The sequence below is a fragment of the Sus scrofa genome, chromosome 15 (genome assembly GCF_000003025.6).
Source record: "Sus scrofa isolate TJ Tabasco breed Duroc chromosome 15, Sscrofa11.1, whole genome shotgun sequence".
In the NCBI taxonomy this organism is placed as follows: Eukaryota; Metazoa; Chordata; class Mammalia; order Artiodactyla; family Suidae; genus Sus; species Sus scrofa.
Genome location: NC_010457.5, coordinates 114143375 through 114171315, shown reverse-complemented (window position 1 = coordinate 114171315; position 27941 = coordinate 114143375). Strand labels below are relative to the sequence as shown.

Below are 27941 nucleotides of genomic sequence, written 5' to 3'. Positions count from 1 at the left end.
CACCCCCTCCAGCATTTGTTATTTGTGGACTTATTAATGATGGCCATTCTGACTGGTGTGAGGTGCTATCTCGTGGTAGTTTGATTTGCGTTTTTCTAATAATCAGGGATGTTGAGCATTTTTTCAAGTGCTTGTTGGCCATCTGTACATCTTCCTTGGAAAAATGTCTATTCAGGTCTTTTGCCCATTTTTCCATAGGGTTTTTGGCATTTTTGCTCTAGAGTTGTGTAAGTTGCTTGTATATTCTAGAGATTAAGCCCTTGTCAGTTGCATCATTTGAAAGTATTTTCTCCCATTCTATAAGTTGTCTTTTTGTTTTCTTTTTGGTTTCCTTTGCTGTGCAAAAGCTTGTCAGTTTGATTAGGTCCCATTAGTTTATTTTTGCTTTTATTTTTGTTGCTTCGGGAGACTGTCCTGAGAAAACATTTGTCAGGTTGATGTTAGAGAATGTTTTGCCTATGTTCTCTTCCAGGAGTTTGATGGTGTCTTATGTTTAAATCTTTCAGCCATTTTGAGTTTATTTTTGTGCATGGTGTGAGGGTGTGTTCCAGTTTCATTGCCTTGCAAGTGCAGCTGTCCAGGTTTCCCAGCAATAATTGCTGAAGAGACTGTCTTTTTCCCATTGCATATTCTTGCCTCCTTTGTTGAAGATTAGTTGACTGTAGGTGTCTGGGTTTATTTCTGTGTTCTCTATTCTGCTCCATTGGTCTATATGTCTGTTTTGGTACCAGTACCACACTGTCTTGATGACTATGACTTTGTAGTATTGCCTGAAGTCTGAGACAGTTATGCCTCCTGCTTGGTTTTTGTTCCTCAGGATTGCTTTGGCAATTCTGGGTCATTTGTGGTTCCATATAAATTTTTGGATTGTTTGTTGTAGTTCTGTGAAAAATGTCATGGGTAATTTGATAGGGATTGCATTGAATCTGTAGATTGCTTTGAGTAGTATAGCCATTTTTATGATATTAATTTTTCCAACCCAGGAGCACAAAATATCTTTCCATTTCTTTGAATCCTCTTTAATTTCCTTGATTAATTTTTTATAGTTCTCAGCATATAAGTCCTTTACCTCCTTGGTCAGGTTTATTCCCAGGTATTTGAATTTTTGGGGTGCAATTTTAAAAGGTAATGTGTTTTTGTATTCCTTGTCTAATATTTCATTGTTAGTATACAGAAATGTAACTGATTTCTGAATTTTAATCTTATATCCGGCTATTTTGCTGAATTTGTTGATCAGTTCAAGTAGTTTTTGGGTTGAGTCCTTAGGTTTTCTATATGTAGTATTATGTCATCTGCATACAGTGACAGTTTTACCTCTTCTCTTCCTATGTGGATGCCTTTGATTTCTTTTGTTTGTCTGATTGCTGAGGCTAGGACTTCCAATACTATGTTGAATAGCAGTGGTGAGAGTGGGCATCCTTGTCTTATTCCAGATTTTAGTGGGAAGACTTTCAGCTTTTCTCCACTGAGTATTATACTTGCTGTGGGTTTGTCATAAATGGCCTTGATTATGTTATGCTGCCTCTATGCCACTTTGGTAAGAGTTTTTATCATGAATGGATGTTGGACTTTGTCAAATGTTTTTTCTGCATCTATTGAGATGATCATGTGGTTTTTGGCTTTTCTTTTGTTAATGTGGTGTGTGATGTTAATTGATTTGCTTATGTTCAACCATCCTTGTGCACCGGGGATGAATCCCACCTGGTCGTGGTGTATGATCTTTTTGATATGTTGTTGGATTAGGTTGGCTAAAATTTTCTTGAGATTTTTTTGCATCTGTATTCATCAACGATATTGGCTGGACATGTTACCCAATGCAATCTACAGATTCAATGCAATCCCTATCAAATTACCCATGACATTTTTCACAGAACTAGTACAAACAATGCTGAATAGTCTCTAGAAAATTTTGTAGTTTTAGCGTTTTACTGCTAATACCATGATACCAGAACTCACGAGTAGTTTTTACAGAAAAATTGATTGTAGTCAGTTACTCTGCTTAAGTGTTTTAATCATGTTTAGTGAAAAACTTATATTAAGATCATCATTATTGTAGAGAAAGTTTTTAAAAGTGTTTGAGTTGCTTTTCCCTGTTTTCTGTGGCAAGACATCAGGTTTTTACTTTAAATAAGTAACCACTGCCTATGGGTAGTTTTAGTATAAATTACTTGGAAAATGTGTTTCTCCTTAGCATGAGAACTCTTTTTTTTGTTCCAAGAGTGCTCTATTTCAATTATATAATTCATTCTATTTTTCTACCGAACATTTCTATTCTGAAAACATAATCTATGTATGTATTTATAAGTGGATAACATCATTAACATCTCTTAATTGTAGCTCAATAATTTCAAATTGTATCTATTGAGTCAATTACTAGTTTTCACAATGATAATTCAGAAATGAATGCTAACTTTTGTCACAAATTGATCAGATACTCTGTTCTGATGATTGAATTTTGGGCTCACTTTAAAAAGGGACATTTTGAGCACAACTATCCATTAGTAATCAGCTTTATGATAGATTTTCACTTAGTGATCAATTAGTTTTACCGACATAATTAAAAGTCTGCCTAGTCATTTTGATATACAGTCTCAGTTACAAACCATTCTGTACTATCAATACTTTGATTGCTGCTCTTAGGACTAAAAGATGGATCTGAGGGGATTCAGTTTTGTATAGAAGTGGACAATATAAAGAGGGAAGAATGTAATGATAGTTGAGTCATATGAGCTATTCAGAAGGGCTACCAATTTGTTTTGAATGAGATCTGATTTGATTTATGAAAATAGGTGGGCATTCATTTTTAGGTCCTTGAAATGTTAACCAGATTAGTATTTTTAGACTTGCTGTCATTCTTATATGTTCCTTTAAATTAACCCTAGAAATTTTCTTCAAACTGACCCTTTTTTTTTTTTTTTTTTTTTTTTTGGTTCTGGATACTACATTTTAGTTAAAAGGTAAATCTAAAGAATTAAGAAGAGATCGATCATGAATTACTTCAAGGAATAGGATTGTATGTTGTGTCTATCTTTTTGCTTGGTTATATTTTGAAGTCTAAAAAAGTCATAATTTATAAATATTATATTGTTTAACAACCAGAAACTTTTTTTTTTTTTTTTTTGTCTTTTTAGGGCCGCACCCACAGCATATGGAAGTTCTCAGGCTAGGGGGTGAAATGGAGCTGTAGGCGCTGGCCTACACCGCAGCCATGGCAACACCAGATCTGAGCCATATCTGCAGTCTACACCATAGCTCACAGCAATGCCGGATCCTTAACCCACTGAGTGAGGCCAGGGACCAAACCTTTATCCTCTTGGATGCTAGTCAGATTTCTTTTCTGCTGAGCCACGACAGGAAATCCAGAAACCATTTTTTTGACTGGACCAATTTCTGTTAGCTTAAGATCTTATCTAATGCACTAATTAACTGTGATAGTTGCAAGTTGTGATTGCAGTTATAGGCTTCAGGTTTTGAACATAGTTTTTTCTTATATTTGCCGTATACCCAGGACAGCAATTTATACATACTTTTCTCATATGTTCTATAATAGAGCCTGTTATTATTTCCATCCACCCTTTGCAAAGGTGTAATTTAAGTATTGTGAATGGATATGCATTGTTAAGGTCAAGGTTTATCTGTGGACAGAAAATTCTAAATCTAATTTCTGCCTTCCAGTGTCTAATGGTTAACATTTAAAACTGTTAGATATCATATGATTTTCTCAGTGGCTAGGTACATTGTCATTAAAAGCATGGTTTCTGAAGACAAATAACAGGTTAAAATTTCAGCTCCATTATTTATTAGCTGTGTAGCCATGGAAAAGTTACTTAACCTCTCTGGATTAAGTTTTATAATGTGTAAATGCAAAAAATAATAGCATCTACCATGTGGGGTTGTTTTGAGAACTAATTAGTGAACACATATAAAGTAATTACAACAATGATCATTTAAATGTCATTATCATTATAATGATATTATATTTAGTCTATGCTTACCTGCCAAAAAGAAGAGAATTTGGATTTTTAAATTACTCTATCTAGCCGTTAAATTGTCAGTTTGGATCGTATTTGAAAACCTATTCTTATTTGTTCCAGGCATTTTGTTTTCATTCTGTTACTATTTATTTATTTATTTATTTTTAGGCCCTCACCCACGGCATATGGAAGTTCCCAGGTTAGAGGTCAAATCAGAACTGGAGCTACCTGTCTATACCACAGCCACTGAAACACAGGATCTGCGCCATGTCTTACACCACAGTTCATGGCAACACCGGATCGTTAACCCATTGAGCAAGGCCAGGGATTGAGCCGGTATCCTTATGGACACTAGTCAGGTCCGTTTCCACCGAGCCACAATGGGAATTCCCTGTTTCTGTTACTTTAAAATTCAGTTTTTTGAATGGTAATATGCTCATATAACCCAAAAGACAAAACAGCGTAAAATTTTTACATGATAAATTTTCATAGTTATACCATCTCAGTCTGTTCTATACTCCCCAGTCAACCATCCAGAAGTAACCATTGTATTAGTTCATTGTATATTCTTCCAATTTCTTTATGAAAATACCAAAAAATATGAACTATTTTTTCCTTAATACACAGAACACATCAAAACATAATTCCATACCTTACTTTTTCTACTGAATAATATATTCTGGAGATAACTTCTTCAGAAGCTATATACCTGAGATCATTATACTCAGGTTATAAACAGTTTATTTAACTTGCCCTTATTGCTAGAGGGTACTTTCCAGACTTTTGCTATTATAACAGTGCCATAATTAAGAACCTGTGTTATGTATGAGGGAATGTATATCTGTAGGATGAATCTCCAGAAGTATAGTTCCCAGTATTTACCAAAAGGTAATTACCTCTGTGATTTTATAGTTCAATTCAAATTATCATCCATGCACGCTATTCCACTTGGCATTTTCACCAGCAGTCTATGCCAACACTTGTTGGCCCCAGTACTGTGTGCTGTGGCCTATGCAGTAGGGCTTTATTATCTTTGGATGGTTTTCCAGCTTGAAAAGTAACAAATGTCATTACACTGTCCTTTTTTGTGTGTGTATTTTTGTTTGTTTAAAATGACAAAAATGTATTGTCCCACAATTCTTAAAGTAGGAAGTCCAAAATGAAGGTATTAGCAAGGACCGTGCTCCCTTGGAAGTCTCTAAGGAAGGATCTCTTCTTCCTCTACCAGCTTCTGGTGTCCCCAGGCATTCCTTGTCCGGTAGATGCATCACTCTAACCCTTTTCTTCCTGTGTCTTTTCTTCTGGTGTCTCTGTCTTCACATGCATCTTTTTACAAAGACACTAGTCATTTTGGATTAGAGGCCCACCCTACTCCAGTACGGCCTCATCTTAACTAAGTATGCTGCAACAACCCTATTTTCAAATAAAGTCACACCCTGAAGTACTAGGGGTTAGGACTTGAATATATCTTTTGGGGGAAGAAAACAATTCAACTCTCAGCAGCACCCAAGTATTAGCTGAATGGATAAAGAAAATGAATCTTGAACTGGTTATTTTTATCAGTATCAGTGAGACTGAGAGTAGTGTATTCTATAAGAGAAATGGAAAGCTAAAGCCATGGCAAAATATGTATCTCTGTATCCTTAGGTTTTTGCTATGGTTTTGGATTAATAGATAGCCTCTATTCAGCAATTAAAAAGAAGATAAAATAGACTCAAACACAGTCCTCTAGGAACCATGTGTTGCCTGAGGAGTGTATATAGAAGGAAGAGTGTTTGCACCTGGATTTTCTAAGATCAAATAGGAGCAGAAATAAAAAGAAATATTCTGGCAGTAAAAGTAAAGATATGGTGAAACCAAAAACCTTGCTGTTCAGATCAGTATCTAATATTTTTTAAAATTTCTAGTGAACTTTTAATTAACATGCATTTATCATATTGTGAATAAGACACTGCACATATGTATTTCTTTTTCTAGGCATTATCTTTGCATAATCTATGCTCTTTCTTAATTGGGTGGGTTGTCTTTGGCTTCTTAAATTCTATAAACTCTTCATATATTAGAGAGATTAGCTTTTATTATAAGTGTTGAAAATATTTCCCTCTTTGTTATTTGACTTTTTTAAAGTCTTTATGTTATATCATAATGTGTATGTATATATAAAATATAATATATTGATATCTTCTTTTTGGTCTGCTGAATGTTGCATGTTGGAAAGCAGTTCCCTATATTTGGATTTTTCATTGGATCCTTACTTTCAAACATTTCACTCATAAAATTCTGCTGTGAGTTTGATAGAGTTAAAAGATAGCAGAAGCAAGGCAGGGAATATTTTGATGTAAATTTCTTGAATGTTGACTAACTCTGACAAAAGTAAGCTATAGAAATTTAAGGATTTTGATACTTAAAATGATAATCCCAGCCCCACTAAAATGAAAATCCACAATTTTGATTATTTTTACCAAAGATAACTTTTCATTGACCCAGAAGCTGAGAATTGTCTTTAATAATCTCTTTAATTTGGAATTATTTTCTATGATAATATTTATAAGCATAAACATTTATGTTTATTTAGCATTTGAGGATAATCTGAGCTGAATAATGACAGTTAGACACATGCATTACTTGATACTAATGTACTATATGTTTTTAGAAAATATTTTCTCAAAAATATATTTGGTCAAATGTTTTATTTCTCAGTTTACCTATTCATGGTATTATATACATACAGTCTCACTGTAAATAACTATAAATTGCACTGAAATATTTAAAAATAACAGTAATATTAAAATGATTTAATAATTAAATATATCTAATGTAATACCTAAATACTCTGATTTTTTAAAATTATAAATCTTCAGCAGCAATTTGTCCTTATTTTTGCTACTAATTATGAATAAATGGTTTCTTTAATTTATTAATCAATTTTATTTAATTATGAAAGTTTAGTACATATAGTCTTAATAACACATTTTCATGAAATTGAATATTTTTCTACACCTAAGGGAGTCCTTTTACTTTTCCCCATTTCATAAGTAAGTTTATAGACTTGGCTTACTATCTACTCTTTATAATTTTTTAGGGATACGTTATATTAATTTGAAATATGACAGTGAAAGAATTGCATTTCAGTTAGTAAAAAGATCTCTGAGTACTATAAAAAATTAAAAGCAGAGCTAAAATATTTAGGAAAAAAGTAAATAATCGGTGTGTATATTATGTTAGGAAAAAGAATAAAATTAGTGGATTTAATTTTATGTATTATATAAGCACATATATAGTACACATATATATAATCTATATAATATATAAAATGTTATATATCATATATTTAGCATCAGGATACGTGTATCTACATTTTCGTTATAAGTACTTAAACATGAAATTTGCTTTCGTGTCTCTTATTCACATTATGTAATTTGAATCTTTATATGCCAAATTCCTGGGCAAAAGTTTAAAATTCAGTGATACAGAAAACTAGTCTAGTGTTCAAAATATATTTTGATCTCTGATCTTAAACTATTTCGCACAGTTTCCAGGGATCTAGAAAGAAGTGCTAAATTAGTTATACTCTAATGAGACTTACACATTTGAATTGATAAATGTTATACAGATTAGTCCTAGCATTTACAGTATATGTTATTCTATTAATCATATTAGTACTCCACTATCATGTTTTTGATGGATATTTTTGTCTTTAAGTGTAAGACTGTCCATTTACCCAGTGAGTTTTATCTTTAAGACTGTCCATTTACCCAGTGAATTGCTCATTTGATGTAACATCAAATATTTTACATATGCACCTAGGAATTGTAAACAAAAAAGCACCAATTGCCAAGAAATATTACAAATGTATTTGACAATTTCTAGCTTAGCTGAAACCTGTTGTTGATTTAACAAAACCAAAGATGATTCCTTTTGGAGGTACGTCTGAGTTAAATATGCAAGCTATGTATGTTGAAAACGTGTCAGTTTGTAATTGGATCTTCCTTGAGGCACACTAGACATGGCTTTTACTCTTGCAATTACTTTAAATTAATGTGGAGAGGAGAATATCTAGTATAATATCTTTCTATCCATACATTTTTTATTCTTCTCAAGGAAACGCATAGCCAAATGAAAAATAGAAGTTAAAATTGCCTTTTAAATTGTTTGAGTTCCACTATTAAAGAAAACCTAGACAGCACAGTCAAAAGAATCATTTCTTTCTTATTTCTAGTGAACATTTTTAGACTCCAAAAACAAATAGAAAATATTTTTAATTAGTATACTTGACAAAAATTACCTCTATGACCCTTCTATCTCTCTGCTCATTAGTTATAGTTGTTTAAATTAACATGTCCTATCTACATAAATATTTTTTTAGATTTCATTTCTCTTTCATTCTTTAAATTTAAAAGAGATAGAATACAGCCCTATGGATATTCATTTGCTGTGAGTAATCACTATATCCTAACTTTTTATGGGTACATTGTTGTAATACAGTTTATTTTTAATATATTTTAGAAAATATAACTATTTACTAAAATATAGAAACACAGTTTATCTCAAGAAGATAATTCATTGTACTCCTCTCTCAAAATCTTAGGCACATAAATAATTCCTAGATGATATTTCAATAAATGCTTATATTTTTTGATGTGATTGACTCTGATTTCTATTTACCAGAACTTGTTCTAAATGTTTTCTTTTAATTATTGAAATTAATTCCTCTCAATCATTCCACTATCCAATGGTACTATTTGAAAATGCTTTTCACATTGTAAGCACTAATAACATTTTGTTTAAAAGAGTGATGACAGTGAAAACATGAAAGTTTATGAAATGAAACTATGAATTTCATTTTATATGAGTTTCATTCTTATTTTTAGAATATTACTTGGATAATATTAAGTGTTAAGTAAATATTTGTGTTTGTTGATTAAATGTTTTCCATATATTTGACTTTTTTTTTTTCCCTGAGAAGTACACTCTACCATTAGAAACTCTCAGCTTATAACCAGAATATCTGTATTTATTTTAAGGCCATCTAAAGCTATTTGATAGCTACTAAATGAACTGTCTAAATATTTCCATCACATTTTCAAAGAAAATATATTAGATGTGCAAAAATCCCTTAATGCTAAAAAAGCACCATAACTCTGTACTGATATTTCAGATATCCTCAAGCATATTGCTTCTTTAATCACACTTAGCATTTAATTGCACGGTTTGCATTTAAAAATCACTGAAAGTGGTTTAGAAGAACCTTATAAGACTTGCTTTTCTATGCTATGATTTTAAAAATTGAAATAAATATCAGGTTATGATGTTCCAGTACATGTTTTAACACATCTGTGGAATTTTAATTTATATAAATTTTGATTAAAATATCTAAAAGATGAAGAATTTATTTTTGAGTGGGTTTTGCGTATCTTTAAAGATGTGATGAATAATTACCCTGAATATATGAATTCTTTTACTTTTAATCTAAGTAACCTATATAAGTATTATCATAAATAATAATTTTCTGGATCTTCCGATGAAAAAGACTGCAGCAAATAATTTTTGAGAGTTGAAGTGCCACAGAAACATTTCCTAATAATCCAAAATTTTCATAATTATGAGTAGTGACTTTTAATTTTGAATTAACTCTCAAAAATGATTTTATATGCAGGTTTTAATACTAGTTCCATCTCAATTCAGTCTGGTTCTTAGATGATAGACTGTTGGTCATGTCTCATGTCCAGAGCAGACTCTGTAAAGATTTTTTGTATGAATCAGTATTCACACCTCTTTTTCCTTATCATACCATCCAACCCATGTTATTTATTCTTTTTTATAACCTGTTCTTCCCACATACTAATATACACACTTTTTTTCCTTCTAAACAAAGCTTTTTTTTCTTCCATTCAGTTAGAAGATAATCTCTGTCTTCAATAAATTATCATAGGAATCTTGGATCATAAATATTTACTGTTACTGTCATTCATGTTCATAACCTACTTTTACTAAAATTTAAAGATATTCTCCATGTAAGAGTAGAATATAGGTCTTTTTAATTTTTGTACCCTAGTAGAGTATATAGAGTAACTTTCAATCAATAATGGGAATGACTTAATGAGTGAAAGAATGGTTAGCTATTTCCTACGAATCTTCCTAAACCCCATACTATTATTAATAAGGTGATACTAATAACCATTATAGCACTCTGCAGTGTTTGAGTTTTTTGATGATGGATATAATGGCCGTGAATTGACCTTTCCTAGGGCAGTCATTATGGAAATCTCAGTTACCATTTCATTTCTAAAATATTGGTTAACTTTCAGTGGCTAGTTTCAAATGCCAGATCAGGTTGTGTGCCTTCTTGCAGAGATTCTTGATGAGGTATTCCTTTTTCCACTGCCACTTTCTAACCCTTGCACAGTGTGTGTATAGCCAGAAAACTACACATTCCTTTGACTCATAGCCTCCTGAAGCAAAGACATTACTGGTAGGGGTCTTTTGTGACACCATATATTTTCTTTCAGGGTTTATTATAACTCCTTTTCCCTCAGCAGGTGGTATTATTACTTACTGTTACTATATTAAAAACACAGAAGCATCAGTGACATTAATGCAGGTTTTTACTAGTGATTGCCTCTAACTGAATGCCCTTGACATCAAGATCAGTGTAGAATATTAAAATAACATTGACATGAATATTTAATATAAGAACTTGCATATAAATCATGATTTCAAATTTAATATATCTGATGGTAATAATTAAGTTCATTATAAAAAGCAGAGGGCATAAGAAAGAAATGATAGGATAAATGATTTCTATATATGAATTATCCTATATGAGCATGAGGCTAGTAAGTGAAAATGGGAGACTTAATTAAAGTCACTCAGTATGTTATCTTGAATGAATCATAACACAATTCAACCTGCTCCTTTATCAGAAGTATATTTGAGATATTTCATTAGTTATTAAGGAAATGTTTTTCCTAATTTTATTTATCTGTTTGTTGTTACATGCTTTTATTGTAATTGGCATTAATTATATTATTCTTGCAAATTAGAAACACAATAGTGTCTTCTTTTAAGGAATATGCAGTGTCTAGGAAAATATAATTGAATATTAATTCCTCAAATTATACAAAATAGCAAATCATGAAGTCTTAAGCAATTAAATAAGAGCTATTATCAAAATTACTAGAGTCTGATCTATTTTAAGTCAAATTTAATTTTAAAATTTATTTATTGAGCACTCCTCAAATCAAGTTTTCCTGTGCAGAAATGAGATAAAGACCTGAGTTAGTCTTAGTCCCTTCCTGCAAAGGCTATTGCATTTTATTATTAGAGGATTAGTTTTAAGTAGCTGAGGATAAATTGTGCTCACTTGATTTATTTTAAAAGAAAAAAAGATAGTATTTTTTTTTTTTTTTTTTTGCTTTTTGGGGCCACACCCATGACATATGGAGGTTCCCAGTCTAGGGATCGAATTGAAGCTACAGCTGAGCTGCCAGCCTCCACCACAGCCACAGCAATGCCAGACCTGAGCTGTGTCTGCAACCCACACCATAGCTCACGAAAACACCAGATCCTTAACCCACTGAGCAAGGCCAGGGATCGAACCTGCAACATCATGGTTCCTAGTCGGATTGGTTACTAGTCAGATTTGTTTCTACTGTGCCACAACGGGAACTCCCAATAGTACCTTTCAGAATGTTGTGTCATAAAGACTCCACTAACAGGTTAATCTTAACAGTGATAGTTCCTATTAGGATAATAAAATAATGACTATAAAGTCAGATGGGTCTCCCTGGTTACCTAACTGACATTGACAACTTCTGAGGAAACATTATGGTAAAGAGAATCTTGGCTATGGATGCAAGGGAACCCCATTCAAATCTCAGCTTGGCTACTTACTAATTTTTATGATCTTTGCATATTGCTTATCCTTTTCAAACTAGTCTTCTTATTAGTTAATTGATATAATAATATCTATTGGACAAGATTTTCCTGAAAACTAAAGGTGTTCATATGGAAAATCAATAGCACTGTGCCAGACACAAAAAACAATTGTTATAATGATCTGATGAAATTTTTGAGTAGGTGATTTTAGAGGGACTATGTTTACTAAGAGCTAGGAAGCTATGGAGGAACCAAAAATAGAGTTTATTCAACAGATCAAATAACCTTATAAAAATTGGTTCTCATTTATAGGAGAAAAAAATGAGAGCTATAGACACTCTTTGGGAGCTAATAATTATTTCTTCATCCCGGTTGTAGAATCTATAATCTCAGATAATTTATTCTGGTTCTAGGAAGTTGGTATGTTCATTCTTTACAGAAGATTGCAATATGCTCTCAGAAGATCCATGGTGGACCTCGCTGAGTTTGTTTTTCTATATGAAATGTTATTTGCATACACCTTTGTGCTTCTTTTCTGTAACTTGCTAGGATTAATCAGTAGGGGATAAAGTGTCTCTGCCCTACCTATAAGCATTCACCACTACCACTTAGTAGTTATTATCTGATTTAACTCCAATTGTAATTTGTTATTACTGTTACTGTGGTTACTTTTTGTTATAGAACAAATCTGTATTGTCCTTGAAATTGTTTTACAACTCCATAAGCTACTTTTGGCCTTCTCTTAACTCTTTCATGATTATGTTAGAAGTAGGAAGAAATATTTCTAGTTCTCCGTGGACTTAAATAGGAAAAGGATAGCTTCTAAAGTGCTGCTGGGAAAAAAAAAAAAAAGGTTAATGTACCTGCCTTTTATTCCAGACCCCCCCACCACTGGACTTAAAAACAGAACAAAGTGACTACTCACCCTAGGACTGGAGCTTTTTTTTCCAGACTCCTGGCCATGTCCTAATAGCTCAGTGATTTTACTCTCTTCAGTCGGTTTAATACATATGTAAAAATAACTAACATTTTTAAAAATCTACAAGGCACAGCGATAAGCTCTTTGCCTATATTATATCATTTGGCTACTACATATATATGTTAATTTCTAAATGAATTAAAAGTATCTGCATTAGTTAGATTAGACTAATAGAGTACATCCAAGCTAAAGGTCTGACAGCAACATTGATTATAAAAATATGTATAAAATCTAGGCAACAGTATTTAATCTTACCTTTACCTTCCAGTAAATTGGTTTTTGTTGCCTACAGCATTGAACTGAGGATTTTGAGTCCTCACCCAGCCCTTGCAGGAAAGAATACAATGATTGTACTAGTTTCCTGTGGCTGCTGTAACAAACTTACTGACTTAACAGAAATATTATATAACATTTCTGGAGGCCAGACTTCTGAAGTCAAGGTGTTGGTAGGGGTGCATGCCTTCCAGAAGCTCTAAAGAAAAGTCTGTTCCTTGTCTCCTCCAGCTTCTGGTGCCTGCATTTGTTCCTTGGCTTGTGGAAGCATCATTCTCTTCTCTGACTTCTTTTTCACAAGGCCTTCTCCTCTGGCATCTGATTTAATCTCCCTCTGCCTCCTTCTGATAAGGATAGTTGTAATAGCATTTAGGACCCACTAGGATAATCTCTCCCATCCCCAAATCCCTAATAATTCAGACTTTACAGACCCTTTTCCCAAGGAGGGTAATATTCATAGGTGCCTGGGATTAGGATATAGGCAATTCATTATCAACCCATCACAGTGATTGCTTAGCAATCTCTGCATGGGCACAGGGAGGGAGTGTTGGTGTAGCATGTATACCATTATTTGCCCAAGAGTGACCTAATCTGTCATTTAATAAATAAGTATTAGGTCATGTACTTGTCCAAATGCATCAGAAAAATCCCAATGGGAAACACATTGTAAATTGGAATAATGAAAGATAGTTTAGAAAAGGGGTTTTCTTAAAGGCATGGACAGGGTTGAGGAATACCAACAAGGACTGTTGAAGTATCTCAAGACTAGTAACAAACCCCTGGCCTGAAGGAGCAAGAGGAAGATTACAGTGAAATGAGAGCAGCTGTGGCTTTCGGTAGAGGGCTGCAGGGAAGAGAGTGAGGGATACATACTAACCACACTCTCTTCTCTCTTTAGTCTTCTGCTGCTTTTTATTGGCTGAGCCCAAATAAAACCCAGAGACAAGGTTGCCTGTTGTCACCCATTTGGGTCAGTTTCACTGGGCACAAGGCAAAGTAAAGAAGGATGGAGAATGGATCTGAACAAGCAAAGAGAACTATGCAGGCTAATCCCACAGATCATTAGCATCATAGCTGGGAGCATAGTCTAATCTTCTTTATTTCACAATGTATTACAGTCTTCAACATGTGAAATTTAACTCAACAAATGTTTATTGAGTACATGCAAGCTTTAGGCTATCTATGCAGCACTCTAAAAAATCCTGAGGATTATTTTTGTAATTTATAGCAAAAACAGACTGGAGTTAATGGAAAAATCAGCATTCTTTTTACAGCAGCAATGTGAGTCTGAACTTAATAAGAATCAGAATAAAAATACATAGGGTATTGATTTGAGCTACATTATGATAATCAGTAAATAGAACTTGGCACAGCATTAGATATGGAGTGGAATGGAAAACAATAGAAAAGAGAAGGCTGATTATGAATCCAAGATTTAAAAACCAAATTAGAAAATGTTTCTGAAGTTTACAAAATTAGTAAAGTTAGCCTACAAGCTTTTGTGGAAATTTTTACTTTCTGTCTTAAATGTAAGATCCAGTAGCTGTGTCAAGATGACCAGAAAGTATTTGAAAAACCAATTGATTCCTGGGATGAGGTAGGATGCCACAGGGAAATATATTAAATGTTATGTCACTTATTAATAAAACTTTATTGCTTCCTTATTATGAGCCATACACTTTACAAGAACTTGAAAATATGATCAGCTAGCATTACTACTTTCAGAGAAATCATTAGAGATGGTGGACATTTAACAAACAACTCTAAGAATGATTGAATAGGTACTATGATATAGGATTATATATAGACCTGTTAGTTTCTGCTGAGAGATGACAGTTGAAATTATAGGAGTTGAAAATAAAGGTTAGAATACAGGCACAGCATGATTCTCATGTCTGGGTATTTTTGACATATAGTTTGCCCAGGTATTTTGGTTATGTTTATAATGGATTTTGTTTTCTATCTTTTAAATAGAATTGTTACACAGTTTCAAACTACATCAAATTATGAGAAATCACAGAATTGCTCAGTTGATTCCATGTGGTTTTGTTAACTCTGTCGTGTTTCTTAAACTTATAAGGTATAAGGATGGAAGAGATTACAGATGAAAGCAAAGAATATTAGGGACAAAATCATGAGAGTATTTCCATATTTAAGGTATGGGAGGGAAAAGCAAGTGCCAATAACTATAATGAGAATGACTGAAGACTTAGGAAAGTACAAAATGCTAACATCAATCATAGAGAGATTTTCAAAAAGAAGGGTGGTCAGTGAGGTAAAACCACGCAGAAACTCAGGAAAATGTTAAGAATGAGGAATAACTGGTTGACTAGTGAAAAGGAGGTCACGGATGACTTTTTCAAGAGTGTTTTGAAAAGTTAAAATGCAGGAAAGTTTCAGAAAAACTAGAGCCCTAAGGAGTGAAGGACTATAAAGTGAGGAAATAGCCAAAATGAGAATAGTGAATATTCCTAAAGTAGAGAAATGGCAAAATTGAAGGAACTTTCATTTTTTAGAGTATGGGGCATCTAAATACACTTGTGGGTACAGTGAAGGTGCCAATATGAAGCAAAGGTGAAGTTGTACTGGATATAAACAAAGATAAAATGAATCAAGAGAACACAATAGAAAAATGTCAAGAGTACATTTTACAGAATAATTATTGTGAGAAGTAGAAAGGGGTGTTCTGTTTTCCTGTTCAGATATATGGGTCATAATAAATGTAATAAAGATCTGATAATAAATTAAAAACTAACAGAGGGCTACTTTTGGAGGATCAAAGAGAAGAGCTGACAAATCTCCATGAATCTATGCCTTTCTCTAACAACATTTGAAAGTTTAAGAACTTAAATAGTCAGAGGTCTCTTTGCCCAAGAGTGGCAAATGGGAATGTCTAGGGGAAAAAAAAAATTAAATGATGGCAGTAAATGTTTTGTTGTAATAGTTAACATTGGAATTAAGGCTAAGAGCAAGGTAAGTGAAGCATAACAGAAAATAAGATTAAAAATTAAATTATTAAAAATAAATCTAGGAGTTTCCATTGTGGCACAGTGGGTTAAGGATCTGGCATTGCTGCAGCTGTGCATAGGTCACAGATGTGGCTTAGAGTTTATCCCTGGCCTGGGAACTTCCATATCTGTGGGTGTGGCCAAAAATATACATAATGAATGAATCAATAAATGAGTAAATCGATCCAGTCTTCTTCCCCAGCAAGTTCTTTCATGATTCTGTCCATAACTATGTTTCCAATCCCATGTCAGGCCCTTTTGGCCCTTACTAAATTCCAGACACACAGATCTGATCAGAACTTCCAAAATTTGCCATGCTCTTAGGTTATTTCCTCATGTTTGTCTCTCTGGGTTTCTCCTCATAATTCAGGTCTTAGGGCACATTTTTTGACCCCCCGCCCTTATCTAAATTAGTTCTGCCACTACCATTGTATTATTATAATACTATATTTTCTTCATAATCCTTATTACAGTTTATATTTCCTTGTACATCTGTTTGATATTGATTTGGTTTTCCTGTGTATTGGTTGCCTCTCCCAGTAGAATGAAATCTTCAACAGGATAGAGAAGCTTCAATCACAGGTCATGGCACATAATAGGTCTCAATACATATTTTTAAATGGATAAAGGTGGACAAAAGTGAAAGAAAATATAATAAGGATAGAGGGAAATTTTAGGAGACAGGTGGGGGAGGTAGAAAACAAAGAAAAATTCTACCTTCTATAAAATTATTCATATAGTTATTCATTTTCTAGCTCTGTAAGTAATATCTAAATCTAAGATTCAGCCAGGATTTGCCGAATGATGAAGAAATGGACAACTGCTGACATCGAAAGTTAGAAGGCTCTAATTTGATTATTCAAGGTCACAGAAATGATACCAGGGCTTGGAAAGGAGTACCACTGAACAATATACCTATACATAAACTGACGGCATATAAATGCAGTCTAGTTACTGCCCACCTACTTGTACTAGTAAATCATTATTCATTCTAGACATGAGGAAACAGATGCAGATTTCATTTATTTTATTATCTGGGTACCATCTGCAGCAAAACATATTTATAAAATATTATTATGTACCAATAATTTTGTCTCATTTTTCACCACTGCCATCACTGTCATATTCTTTGTTCTGTTCATCACCATCATGCTGTCTTTAGGAGAGGCATTGGTTTTCACAAATCTGCTAACTCTTGCATTAAGCACAATTTTATATGTCTTTGTTAATTGTTTGTCTTTTTTTTTTTTCTTTCTATCCTTATCCCTGATGCAATAAGGTTTTCCCCACTTTCAGCTGGAGGGTGTTGAATAAATGGTCCATAGACATAATGAAACAGTGAAAGTTTGTCTGAAGTTAACATTTTTTAAAAAACAGAATAGCCCATAAGTTTTCAATGACCATATGTGTTTGTGTGTGTGTGTGTGTGTGTGTGTGTGTGTGTGTGTGTGAAACTACTAACCAACATGAGTGAGAAAACAAATTTAAGTGGCAGGGTATAAACATCAGAAGCCTGGGCAAAATGATAACTTAAGGTGACAAATGCTATTGTTCATTTTTATTATTGAACAGAAACGTCTTTCCTTCAGACAGAAATAGAGATACAAATAGCATAGGCTAGGGGATAATGTCACACATGCTTCAGAGCTTTTTATCTATGCTCTGGTCATCCCTTGATAGTTTAAAAAATGTCCTTATTTAAACCTGATCTCACTGTAAAGAAAAATATTCTTTCTTTAGAGAATTTTTCAGTATAGCACCTGTTACAAACTTTCTTAATGTCCAATGAAAAAACTAGTTAATTTACCTATAAGAAAAATTTTGTAAAACAAAAGGGAAAACAAAGACAAAATAATTTCATTTCTGGAAAAGTAGATAATGCACCTGTCAACTTGTATTTATTCCAGTGGTCTTTAGTGACACTTTCTAGTGACAATAGCAAAGATTCCAAAATTGCTTCCATAGACCCCACGCAGAGATATGTAACAGAGGACATTATTAATTTTAACAGAGTAATTTATTGAAACTCAACACTCCATTATTAAAATATTGGATTTTTTTCCATTTCCATCCCACTCATCACTCTAAATGAATCCACATTCTCTTCTCTTTATTTCTTCCCCTATTCCCTAAAAAAGCCATCTGCTATTTCCTTTATGAAAAAAATAAAACCTACAATTAGTGTCTTGTTCATCTTTTCTTTCTCAAAAAAAAAAAGAGAACTATTATGCAAATACTCTGCAATTTGCTTTCGAATACTCTTTGTAGTGTGATGAGCAATTTTCCTTAATACAATCCCAGCTTTTTTGCCAGGACTTACTAATAGATTTTTTTAAAAGAGAACTTTTTGTGTGACTTTTTTACATTCTTCTGATGTAAACTTTTCACATGCATATTTAGAATGGAAGTATCATTACTCCTTGAGTTATAAAAGAAAAAAAAAAGTTTATATATTTCACTGTGAAAAAGAAGCCAGAAATAACCTTATTTTTTTCTTTTACCTTCTATTTCACCATTTTCTTTATCTTAAGAAATGGCCTGTAGTAAATAATACTCTCAGGAAATCAGAAAAATATATTTTCTTTGGCCTTTTATGAAAGCACGTTTAAGCGATGACAGTTTATCCATAAGTGCAAATTTGTTTAAGTTGATCCTCAGGAACTAAAGTATAATTTGACCCAATTCATTCAGGTATACCTGATGATGTCAGGTGTTTGGAGCTGTCTTCTTGTTAAGATAAACATCTACAGTTTGAAGTGCTGATGGAACTGAAATTTTAAAATTATAGTATTTTGGAGTTCCGGATGAAAATGCAGGTTCGATCCCTGGCCTCCCTCAATGGGTTAAGGATCCGGCATTGCCTCGAGCTGTGGTGTAGGTCACAGGTGAGGCTCAGAACCGGTGTTGCTGTGGTGTAGGCCAGCATTTGCAACTCAGATTTTACCTCTAGCCTGAGAACTTCCATATGCCACACCTGCAGCCCTAAAAAAGGAAAAAAAATTACAGTATTTTTCCTACCATAGGAAATAGCACTGTACTAAGAATCAGAAAACCCGAATCTTAACACTAATGCTATTTCTTCATCATATGACCTGGGGCGGTAATTCCATTCAACCTTGGTTTCCTTATTTTACAGCCAAGAATTGCTACTTTCTTTGACTGCTTCCTAGAGTTACAATAAGGGTCAAACAACTGTTGCATGTTACTTCCTTTGCAGTGGATTAGTGAGACATATATTTGATGGAGATATTCCAGGCATTCTCCAAGTTCTGCATTTCCTGCAGTAGCTTCACCTGGAGAGCTTGCTACAAATACAGATTCCTGATTCACCTCCAGACCTGATTATCTGGAGGGGGACTTGGAAAACTACCCCTTGTAATATAAACCCTGGTCACTTTGATGTGCATGAAATATTGAGAGCCACCATAAGAGAAATAGAATGCAATTAGCACAAATTTAATTTAGTCAGATGTCTAATATTTAATATCTAATTAAATAGTTAATTTGGTACTTGATTGAGTTAGAGACTTAATTATATGTTTTGCTTATTTGTTGGTGTCTATGTGTGTGTTTACATGTGAGCATAACACCATTCAGTGAAGGAACCCACGGTTTACACTTTTAAAATTAATGTTAATTAATATTTAATGTTAATTAATATCAGTTAATAATTAAATACTAGATTAAGTAATAGATAATGTAGCTCGACTAACATTTCTATTTGTACTCTCCTTATAATTACATTAGTTTGCTTTATTTTAAATGTTGGCTGAAATATACGGGAAGTAAAACCAAAATGTTTCCACCTCATGGATCTAGATAGAGCCATATTTTTAGCAATAACTCAAATTTCTGCCTTTGCTGATTGTGCAGAAACTCCAACTTCAATGGAAGTCTCCCCACATAGTTTGGGAAGTACTGGGTGTCTCATATGGACTTAAAAATCAGTCTCTCAATTGCAATCACCTTGTGGTATCTACGATGTCTTTTCTTATTAGTTCTGGTCCCCATGTGGAGATTCTCGAGTTGGCTCAGAGCCACTGAGTGATCCTACCTCAGCACTGTTGACAGGTACCACCTGAGGATCCACTGTCTTTCCAAAGGTGGTGCCTTTCAGTGTTTCCTGCACTACTTGTTCTGAAGGTGTGGCCGTGGTGGTGGGATCCACAAGGAAGCAGAGAAACTGCTGCTCTGCCTTGTTCTCTGAGCCATCCATCTGTTTCCCTGGGGAGGTGTTGGGGAAGGTGGTGTGAAAGGAGCCAATCTACTTAGAAGCCATCTGAAAAACAATAATTTCACATTGTCCACAAAAGACTTAAAAATAAAGTCCTTTGAGTTAGACTGACACTCTCTTACCATCATATTTCTTCTGTTTGGCCTCACATCTCTCCTTTTTCCAGGCCTGAGTCCTTACTGCCCCACTCTTCCTTAGTCAAAAAGTAAACGCTTATGTTTCACAGAAGACCCTGGCTGGATCCAATAAAATCCATATACTCTTATCAGACTTACCCCATAATTATGACTAATCTTTAGATTCAGCTAAACTCAAAACAACTAAAACAGTAGTGGAGTTAGAGGTGAATAACATCCTCCCAAATAGCTTTATGATACTAGCAATAATAATAGCCAAATGCATCTATAAGGCTAAAAATGGTGAAAGACAGCTATCTCTAGCAACTCTCTTCTCCCTTTCCTGACCCTGTTTTCCGCTGCTCAAAGTAAGCACTTTCAATTTTTCACCAATTTCTTCTTTTATTTAACTGTATATCTGAATAATATGTTTATACTCTCAACTCTTGATTTTTCAGTTTTATGCATTATCTACTAATTTTTTACTATGAACAATAGGGATATACACACTTCCTTCCCATCACTCTCCCTTCCCTTCATTTTCCAATATAGTCATATGATGCTTGCTTATATTACTATTTCATGTTTATGTCATTTGCTTATATGACTGTCTCCAGCTTTATAGTAAATATGGCAACTTTCTTTTCTTGTGTACATCTTGTGTTTTACCTCAAATTATTTTTTTATTTTACTTTTGCTTAGTTTTCTATGTATCTATCACTAATTCAACCTTCAAATTCTGCTAGAAAACGAAGTATACTTTTTTTTTTCTCTTTTGTGTTTTTAGGGCTGCACCCACGGCATTTGGAGGTTCCCAGGGGGTCCAATCGGAATTGTAGCTGCCGGCCTACACCAGAGCCACAGCAACGCGGGATCCAAGCTGCATCTGTGACTTACACCACAGCTCACAGCAATGCTGGATCCTTAACCCACTGAGTGAGGCCAGGGATTGAACCTGCCACCTCATGGTTCCTAGTTGGATTCGTTAACCACTGAGTCACAATGGGAACGCACGACAAAAATACTCTTAACGTGTCTTAAAAGCATTAGATTTTTTTTTTAATCAATTCTTTATTTTTGCCTCCTCTTTTCCAGAACAATATGTTCTGCTCCAGTCCAGACTGACCACTGTTTCTTGCACAGCTTTTATTCTGGAATATCACCTCACTATCATTTCCTGGTTTCTTCAATTAAATATACTTTGCTGAGTACCCCTCTTTTATTAAATGAACACATCTAACAGGAAAAAGGACATGTATGGTTATTTTTTAAAAAAAACAGATAGGTCTGTATATTCACTCACTTGGTTAAAGTTTTGCCAGATAGAGAATTTGAGATTTAAACAAAACTTTCAGAATTTTGAAGTCACAACTCCATTTGGGAGAAGAAGCTAAAAGGTGACCCTGATTTTCACCATATAGAAATTTACGTAACCCTGCATTTTCACCAGAGCACTTCTCTTTCCATTGCCTAATATTCATGGCCCACAGTTCCTTTGATTTAGCCTCTCCTAAGGATGAAGGGAAGAAGATATGTAGTCTAAGTGCCTCCTAAATGGACTTTGAAGCAATCCTGCAAAAGCCGGTGCTTCTGCTCCGTTTATGCACAGAGGTTTGAGCTAGAACACTACTGAGCCTTTGGTGTCTACAGCAGTGGTGCAAATTGGTTTCTTTTCAGTTTCCCCCTGCTTCTAAATTAGGCTTCAGATTTCTTATGTTCGCTAAGTCAATTACTACTAGTAAAGCACCTCCTACTTTAAGTATTCCATCCTCAGTGCCTTTTCTTATGATTTTTGATTTCTGGCCTTTTATTAATGCCTTTATTGTTAAAATGGTATAATCCAGAGCAAATAAAATAAATATGTGCATTTAATATGCCATGCCACCTGAAACATAACCTCAATCTAGCTTTCTGTCTTTGATTATATGTAAATTTTTAAAATTTTCAAAGCTATGGAATATTCAATAATAGATGGTGAACATTCTCATACCTTCATATAGGCAAACTGACTGATAATAAATTGTCATATATGAGTATCCATCCCTGTGTGTGTGTGCATGTGTGCACGCGCATGTGTGTGTGCAGACATATCAGTTTCAAATTGTAGTAAAGACACTTAAAATAACTTTTGATTAAAGGCTAACTTTAGGATGTGCTAAATCACCATCATATGTCTACACATTATCTACATTAAGCAGAGGTACCTTTGAAATTAAAACTGTTTTCTCACTTCATGAAATGACAAAGTTGAAGTAGATACATTTTTAAAGTCTCACATAGCTCTCAAATTTTATGGTTCTATGAATAAAACATCAGTCATAATTTTGAAAATGAAATAAATTTGGGTGAAAGCAAAGTAACAGCAAAATGTCTTATTAAAACATTTGTTTTTTCTACATAATTCCCCAGTAGGCATATTGATTGTTTATATTACTGTTTATAATTTATAAATTACACCTGTGTATGTGCTGTCTGAATCCTCACCAATAATGAATGAGTTAATTTTGGGTCACCTTATGTAAATAACTGCATTTGTATAGATATTGTACTCTAGGACCAAAGATCAAGGTTTAAAAATTCACAGCATAAGGTTAGGATTCAGTTTCAACTTGGGTGGTAGTAAATAAAATTGAATATTGTTCACATTACAAAAAGAACACACCACTATTGATTTTGTTTGGTTATTCTATAACATTTCCATTCTAATAAATGTATAGTCTTTATTTTTCATTTAATTCAGCTGTATTAAATCACTTTAGGTATGTAATAGGTACAATAATGCTTTTCATTTTTAATTGATTCTACTGACAGAATACATTTTCAAAATCATTATAAACACCGTTAATACAGTGCAAGAACTCTAATTGTAAAAAAACTTTGAAGTAATGGTGTTACTTCTTTTTTTTCTTTTAGGAAGCTCTGATCATGGCAAGTATGGACCATCCACACCTAGTGCGGTTATTAGGTGTGTGTCTGAGCCCAACCATTCAGCTGGTTACACAGCTCATGCCCCATGGCTGCCTGTTGGATTATGTCCATGAACACAAAGATAACATTGGATCACAACTGTTGCTTAATTGGTGTGTCCAGATAGCAAAGGTAAGTGCCCATCGCTTCTGGCTTTATATCTTCTAATCTAGAAGAGTTTGGGTATTCAATCTATTTAAATAAAATCAATCACATGTGTTATATTGAAAAATCTATTATAGGAAGGTATTTACATTCAGACCACAGATCAAACTTATGATATATTTGTATATTTTTGGGTTATTGTACTATGAGGTTTGTGTTATGTTGACCAGATGCTAAAACACATAACTTACTGGTCAGAAGGAAAAATTGTTATGCTAGATTTATTTGACTTTATTTGTTTGGGTATAGTTTAGCTAACAAACAAAATTCAAGAAAGAAAATATTGAAGGTTTGTTCCATGTTAGATAATTTTATTGGAATAGCAAGTACATTCAATTCTCAGAAGTACAAATGATTAAATTCTAAATATCTTCCTGGACATTTTGATAATTCTCAGTTGGTCTTTAATGGTTGGGTTTTCTCGGATTTTGTTGTTGTTGTTGTTGTTTTACTTTGAGTCTTGCCCAAGGTATCAGGTATAAAACACACTAGGAAGGTGGTGTGATCTTAATAGCTGGGGTGATGGGAGGAGATGGCCCTACAGTGACCTGTAAAACATTTACCCCCTTTTGGGGACTGTGGTTTTTCACACTATAGTTATAAGATCTTTACATTTTTCAGGAGGGGCTGGAATTCTGGATTTTTCTATTCTCTAAACTTAAATCTTGGCTCAAACTTTTGAGGCACTCTGGGAGCCAAATAAAGCTTTCATGTCCTTCAGCCCACCGGTGTGCAACTTTTGTTTATATATTTTAAGCTCAAAGAAACCATCTATCTATACCAGGAGTGTTTTTTTAAAGTGTTCTCCAAGGTAAATACCTCTGAGATGAGCTATAGTTCACTATGTAAACTCTTATTTATATCAAAGTATGAACTAATGTTCTATAATTCTAGAGTTCTGCTCATGTTAACATATGTATAATAAAAATGCCAAAATGTTAATTTAGTAATTTTAACCCATTTCCTTTTACAATCTAAGAATGAATAAATACATATCACCCAAAGCAGAAATTTGAGGTAATTCTAAAAATGCAAACCCAAAACATTATTTGAGGGAAAATCTCAGTTTAGTTTTGTGTACCATAAATCTCAATATATTTTCCTTATGGACCGTATATTACAATTTTGTGAATATTCCATAACAAACTCATAACTGAGAGGATTCTTTATGGTAATGAAATTTGAAATATCACTCTTCAAAAACTGATTTACTTATCTGAGAACTTCTATTATTTATAAGGTGAGCTAAATATGCAATAGAAATTCTCAAATCATCCTAGCGCTATAAATGAAAACAAAACTAAGTTTTGAATTTCTTAGCTCTTCTCTACATTTCCTGCAGTCTTCTCCATAATTTAGGTTTTGTCCTTAGGGATTCATGGCATTAATATATCATTTATGCAAGACTGTACATTCTAATAATAGAAACTACTTTGAGTTCCCTGAATAATCACACTCTTTTAAACCTTTCTGCCTTTGTAAATGACATTCCCTCTGCTTAGAAATCTTTTCTCATGGCTTCTTGATTCATATAACATGATCTTTTTCATCCTCTTATGAAGCCATCCTTAGTCAACTTCTTTTCTCTCTAAACAAAAGTAACTTTTTTTCTCTACTGTACAGGTTTGGTCACTGGTATATTGAACATATTTGCACTATTTAAATGTTATACCATGTGTTTATATGACTCTGACTGTATGGCAGATTTATTTAGTTATTAATCCTTGAATAAATAGGTGTGGACACCTACTATGTGCCAGATACTATGCCGACTGAAGTGTCTCTGTATACCTTAATGGTAGGAGCAAACATTCAACAAATAAAACAATGAAGTTTAGGGTTAAACACTTTGGTTAAGATTTTAAAGCAAAATAATTATAGGGGAGACTTAAGGGCAATCCCAGTGAGTCTTAAGAAAGACTTAAGCTGTTGCCTGAGCAGGAGAAAGCCTAGGGATTGAACATAGTTGTAGGGAAAAAAATCAAGAGTTCAGTTCCAGACATGGAAAATTGAAAAGTTTCCTTGAAAATAAAACTGGAATTATTAATTAGGTGGTTGAATTTGGTCAGGACTGTAGATATAGATTTAAGAGTTATAAGTATTCAAATATATCAAAAGATATGAGATTACCTAGCTATTAAGGACTTGGCCTGTTTCATATTTCTTCCCAGTACCAAAAATTGCATCTCATATATAGGTAGCTATTTAATAAATAACAAATATCTTTAACTCATAAAGAAAATTAAATAATCTACCCATTAAAAGGGAGTCCTTCCTTTATCTTTTTGGTACTTTGGGGACAGAATCAGGTAGTGGAAATGGCATTAGTGTCAGAAGGACCTATACTAGTACCCTGGTGCCCACTTTTTGGTTTTGTGAATTTGAGTAAATTACTCACCCTTTTTGGATTTTTGTTTCTTAGTGTACTAATGGGGTAATTATTACATGTTTCCTCATCTATAAAATTAATATAAGGTATCTACCTATAGTAGTCTAAAAACAATCTCCTGCCTTCAAAGATGTTATGTCCTACCTCCAGCCTCTGTGAATATATTAATTTACACATTAAGAGGGATTGTGTGGATGTGATGAAATTAAAGATCCTGATATGAGGAGCTTATCCTGGATCATTCAAGTGGGCCCAGTTTAATCTGAGAATCCACATAAGTGGGAGGCAGAAAGATGAAAGTAAGAGAGAGAAGAAATAAAATTGGGAGGAAAGCTGGAGTGATGTATGTGCCTTGAAGATGGAGAAAGGAGTCAGAAGCTTAAGAATACAGTCGATCTCTAGAAGCTAGAAAAAGTAAGGCATCAGGTTCTCGTCTAGTCTCCAAAAGGAAAGCAACCTGCCAATCCCTTGATTTTAGTCCTGTTTAGAAACTGATTTTTGACTTCTGACATGCAGAGCTGTAAGTAAATACTTTGTATTGTTTTAAGCCGCTGCATTTGTGGTACTTAGGTACAGCAGTAGAAAATTAATATACTTCCTCCTAGTGATTTACAAATATTAAATAGCATAACTCTTGTAAGGTCTCTGGGTGAGCTCCTAGAACATGGATTATTTAAAAACAATCTTCTTTTATTAGCTATAGGTGGAAAGCCCTGAAACAGAGAATTGGTTTAGAGATGTCTAGAAAATATGAGTAATTTGGTCAAGTAAACACAAGTACTTTACAAATAACAATTCCAGTAGCTTAGAGGCTTCTTAACTTCCAATTCTTACTGAGAGGTTTTATGAAAATGAGATATCATCATCATAATTACTACAATAACCGCTTTCATTTAGGCTACATCCCTTAAAACTGACAAAGCTAGGGTGGGTATGATGCTGTAAATTCACCAATTGATATTCATGTTATAACATATCTCTGGAAAGTGTAACATTTAGTAGAAGAAATAATAATTATGGCTACTAACATCAAGTACTTACTCTGTAAACCACTACTCTGTATATTTTATCCATTATTTTTCCCCATTACAAACCTATGAGGTAAGCAACATTATTATGCCCACTTCACAGGTAAATAAAATGAGTCACAGAAAATTTAAATTACATGATTGACTTCCCACAGCCAGTAAATACATAGTAGAACCTCTAATCTATGTTTATGTATATGAGGAAGAAAGGTTTTTTTTAAAATTTTTATCCATTCTTAGAATGGAAAGTTCCAAGTTTTCTTTCCATTCTTCCACTGATACCTCATTCTACAACATTTTATGTAAGAGCAACACAAATTTAAACATCAAAATGTTTGTTTCTTACTGGCAGCCATTTTCACTCTGTTTATGCAGCATTTAGAACTTGATTTAATTTGGTAAGCAGAGCAGAACATATTATTATTTAATGTTTGTATAATACCATATGTCTTTCTGGTGCTTTATGAATCCAAAAATAGAAGATAATTGTGAAAATTCCTTCCTTCATAGTAGTTGCTAACAAGTAAACAGTTTTTCAACACAACTTCACAGATTCTGAAAAGTGTATGTGAGTTTACAATGAAGGAATTTCACAGCGGGTAACGCTGATAATGACTGTGTCCATGTGGATGAAGTATATTTTACACAGAAGGCATTTGCTGGGCACTTTATATCTATCGTATTATTTAATCTTCACTGAAACTCTAGCAGGTACGACCTGCTATTCCCGCAGTTTATAGATGAGGAGTATGGAGGAACTTAAGTCCTCAGAGAAGTAGGCTGAGATGTCTGGTTTCTATATCAGGTACTCTGAGACCTAAACCAGGCCTTTAAACAATTCTGCACTCATTCTCCATACATATACCTACACATCACTGCAGCTTAAAGTCACTTGTGCTGCTCCTAGATTTGAGCAGTGGTGAGGAGCAT

The 27941-nt window shown here is 33.6% G+C and overlaps 1 protein-coding gene across 1 annotated transcript in view; it reads left to right on the top strand.

The window, feature by feature from the left end:
* The window catches only part of ERBB4 (erb-b2 receptor tyrosine kinase 4), a 1130412-nt gene that overhangs the window by 925669 nt on the left and 176802 nt on the right, over positions 1-27941 (top strand). The window contains 1 exon segment of the mRNA XM_021075968.1: positions 23376-23561. Within this exon segment, the coding sequence (XP_020931627.1) occupies positions 23376-23561 (186 nt within the window).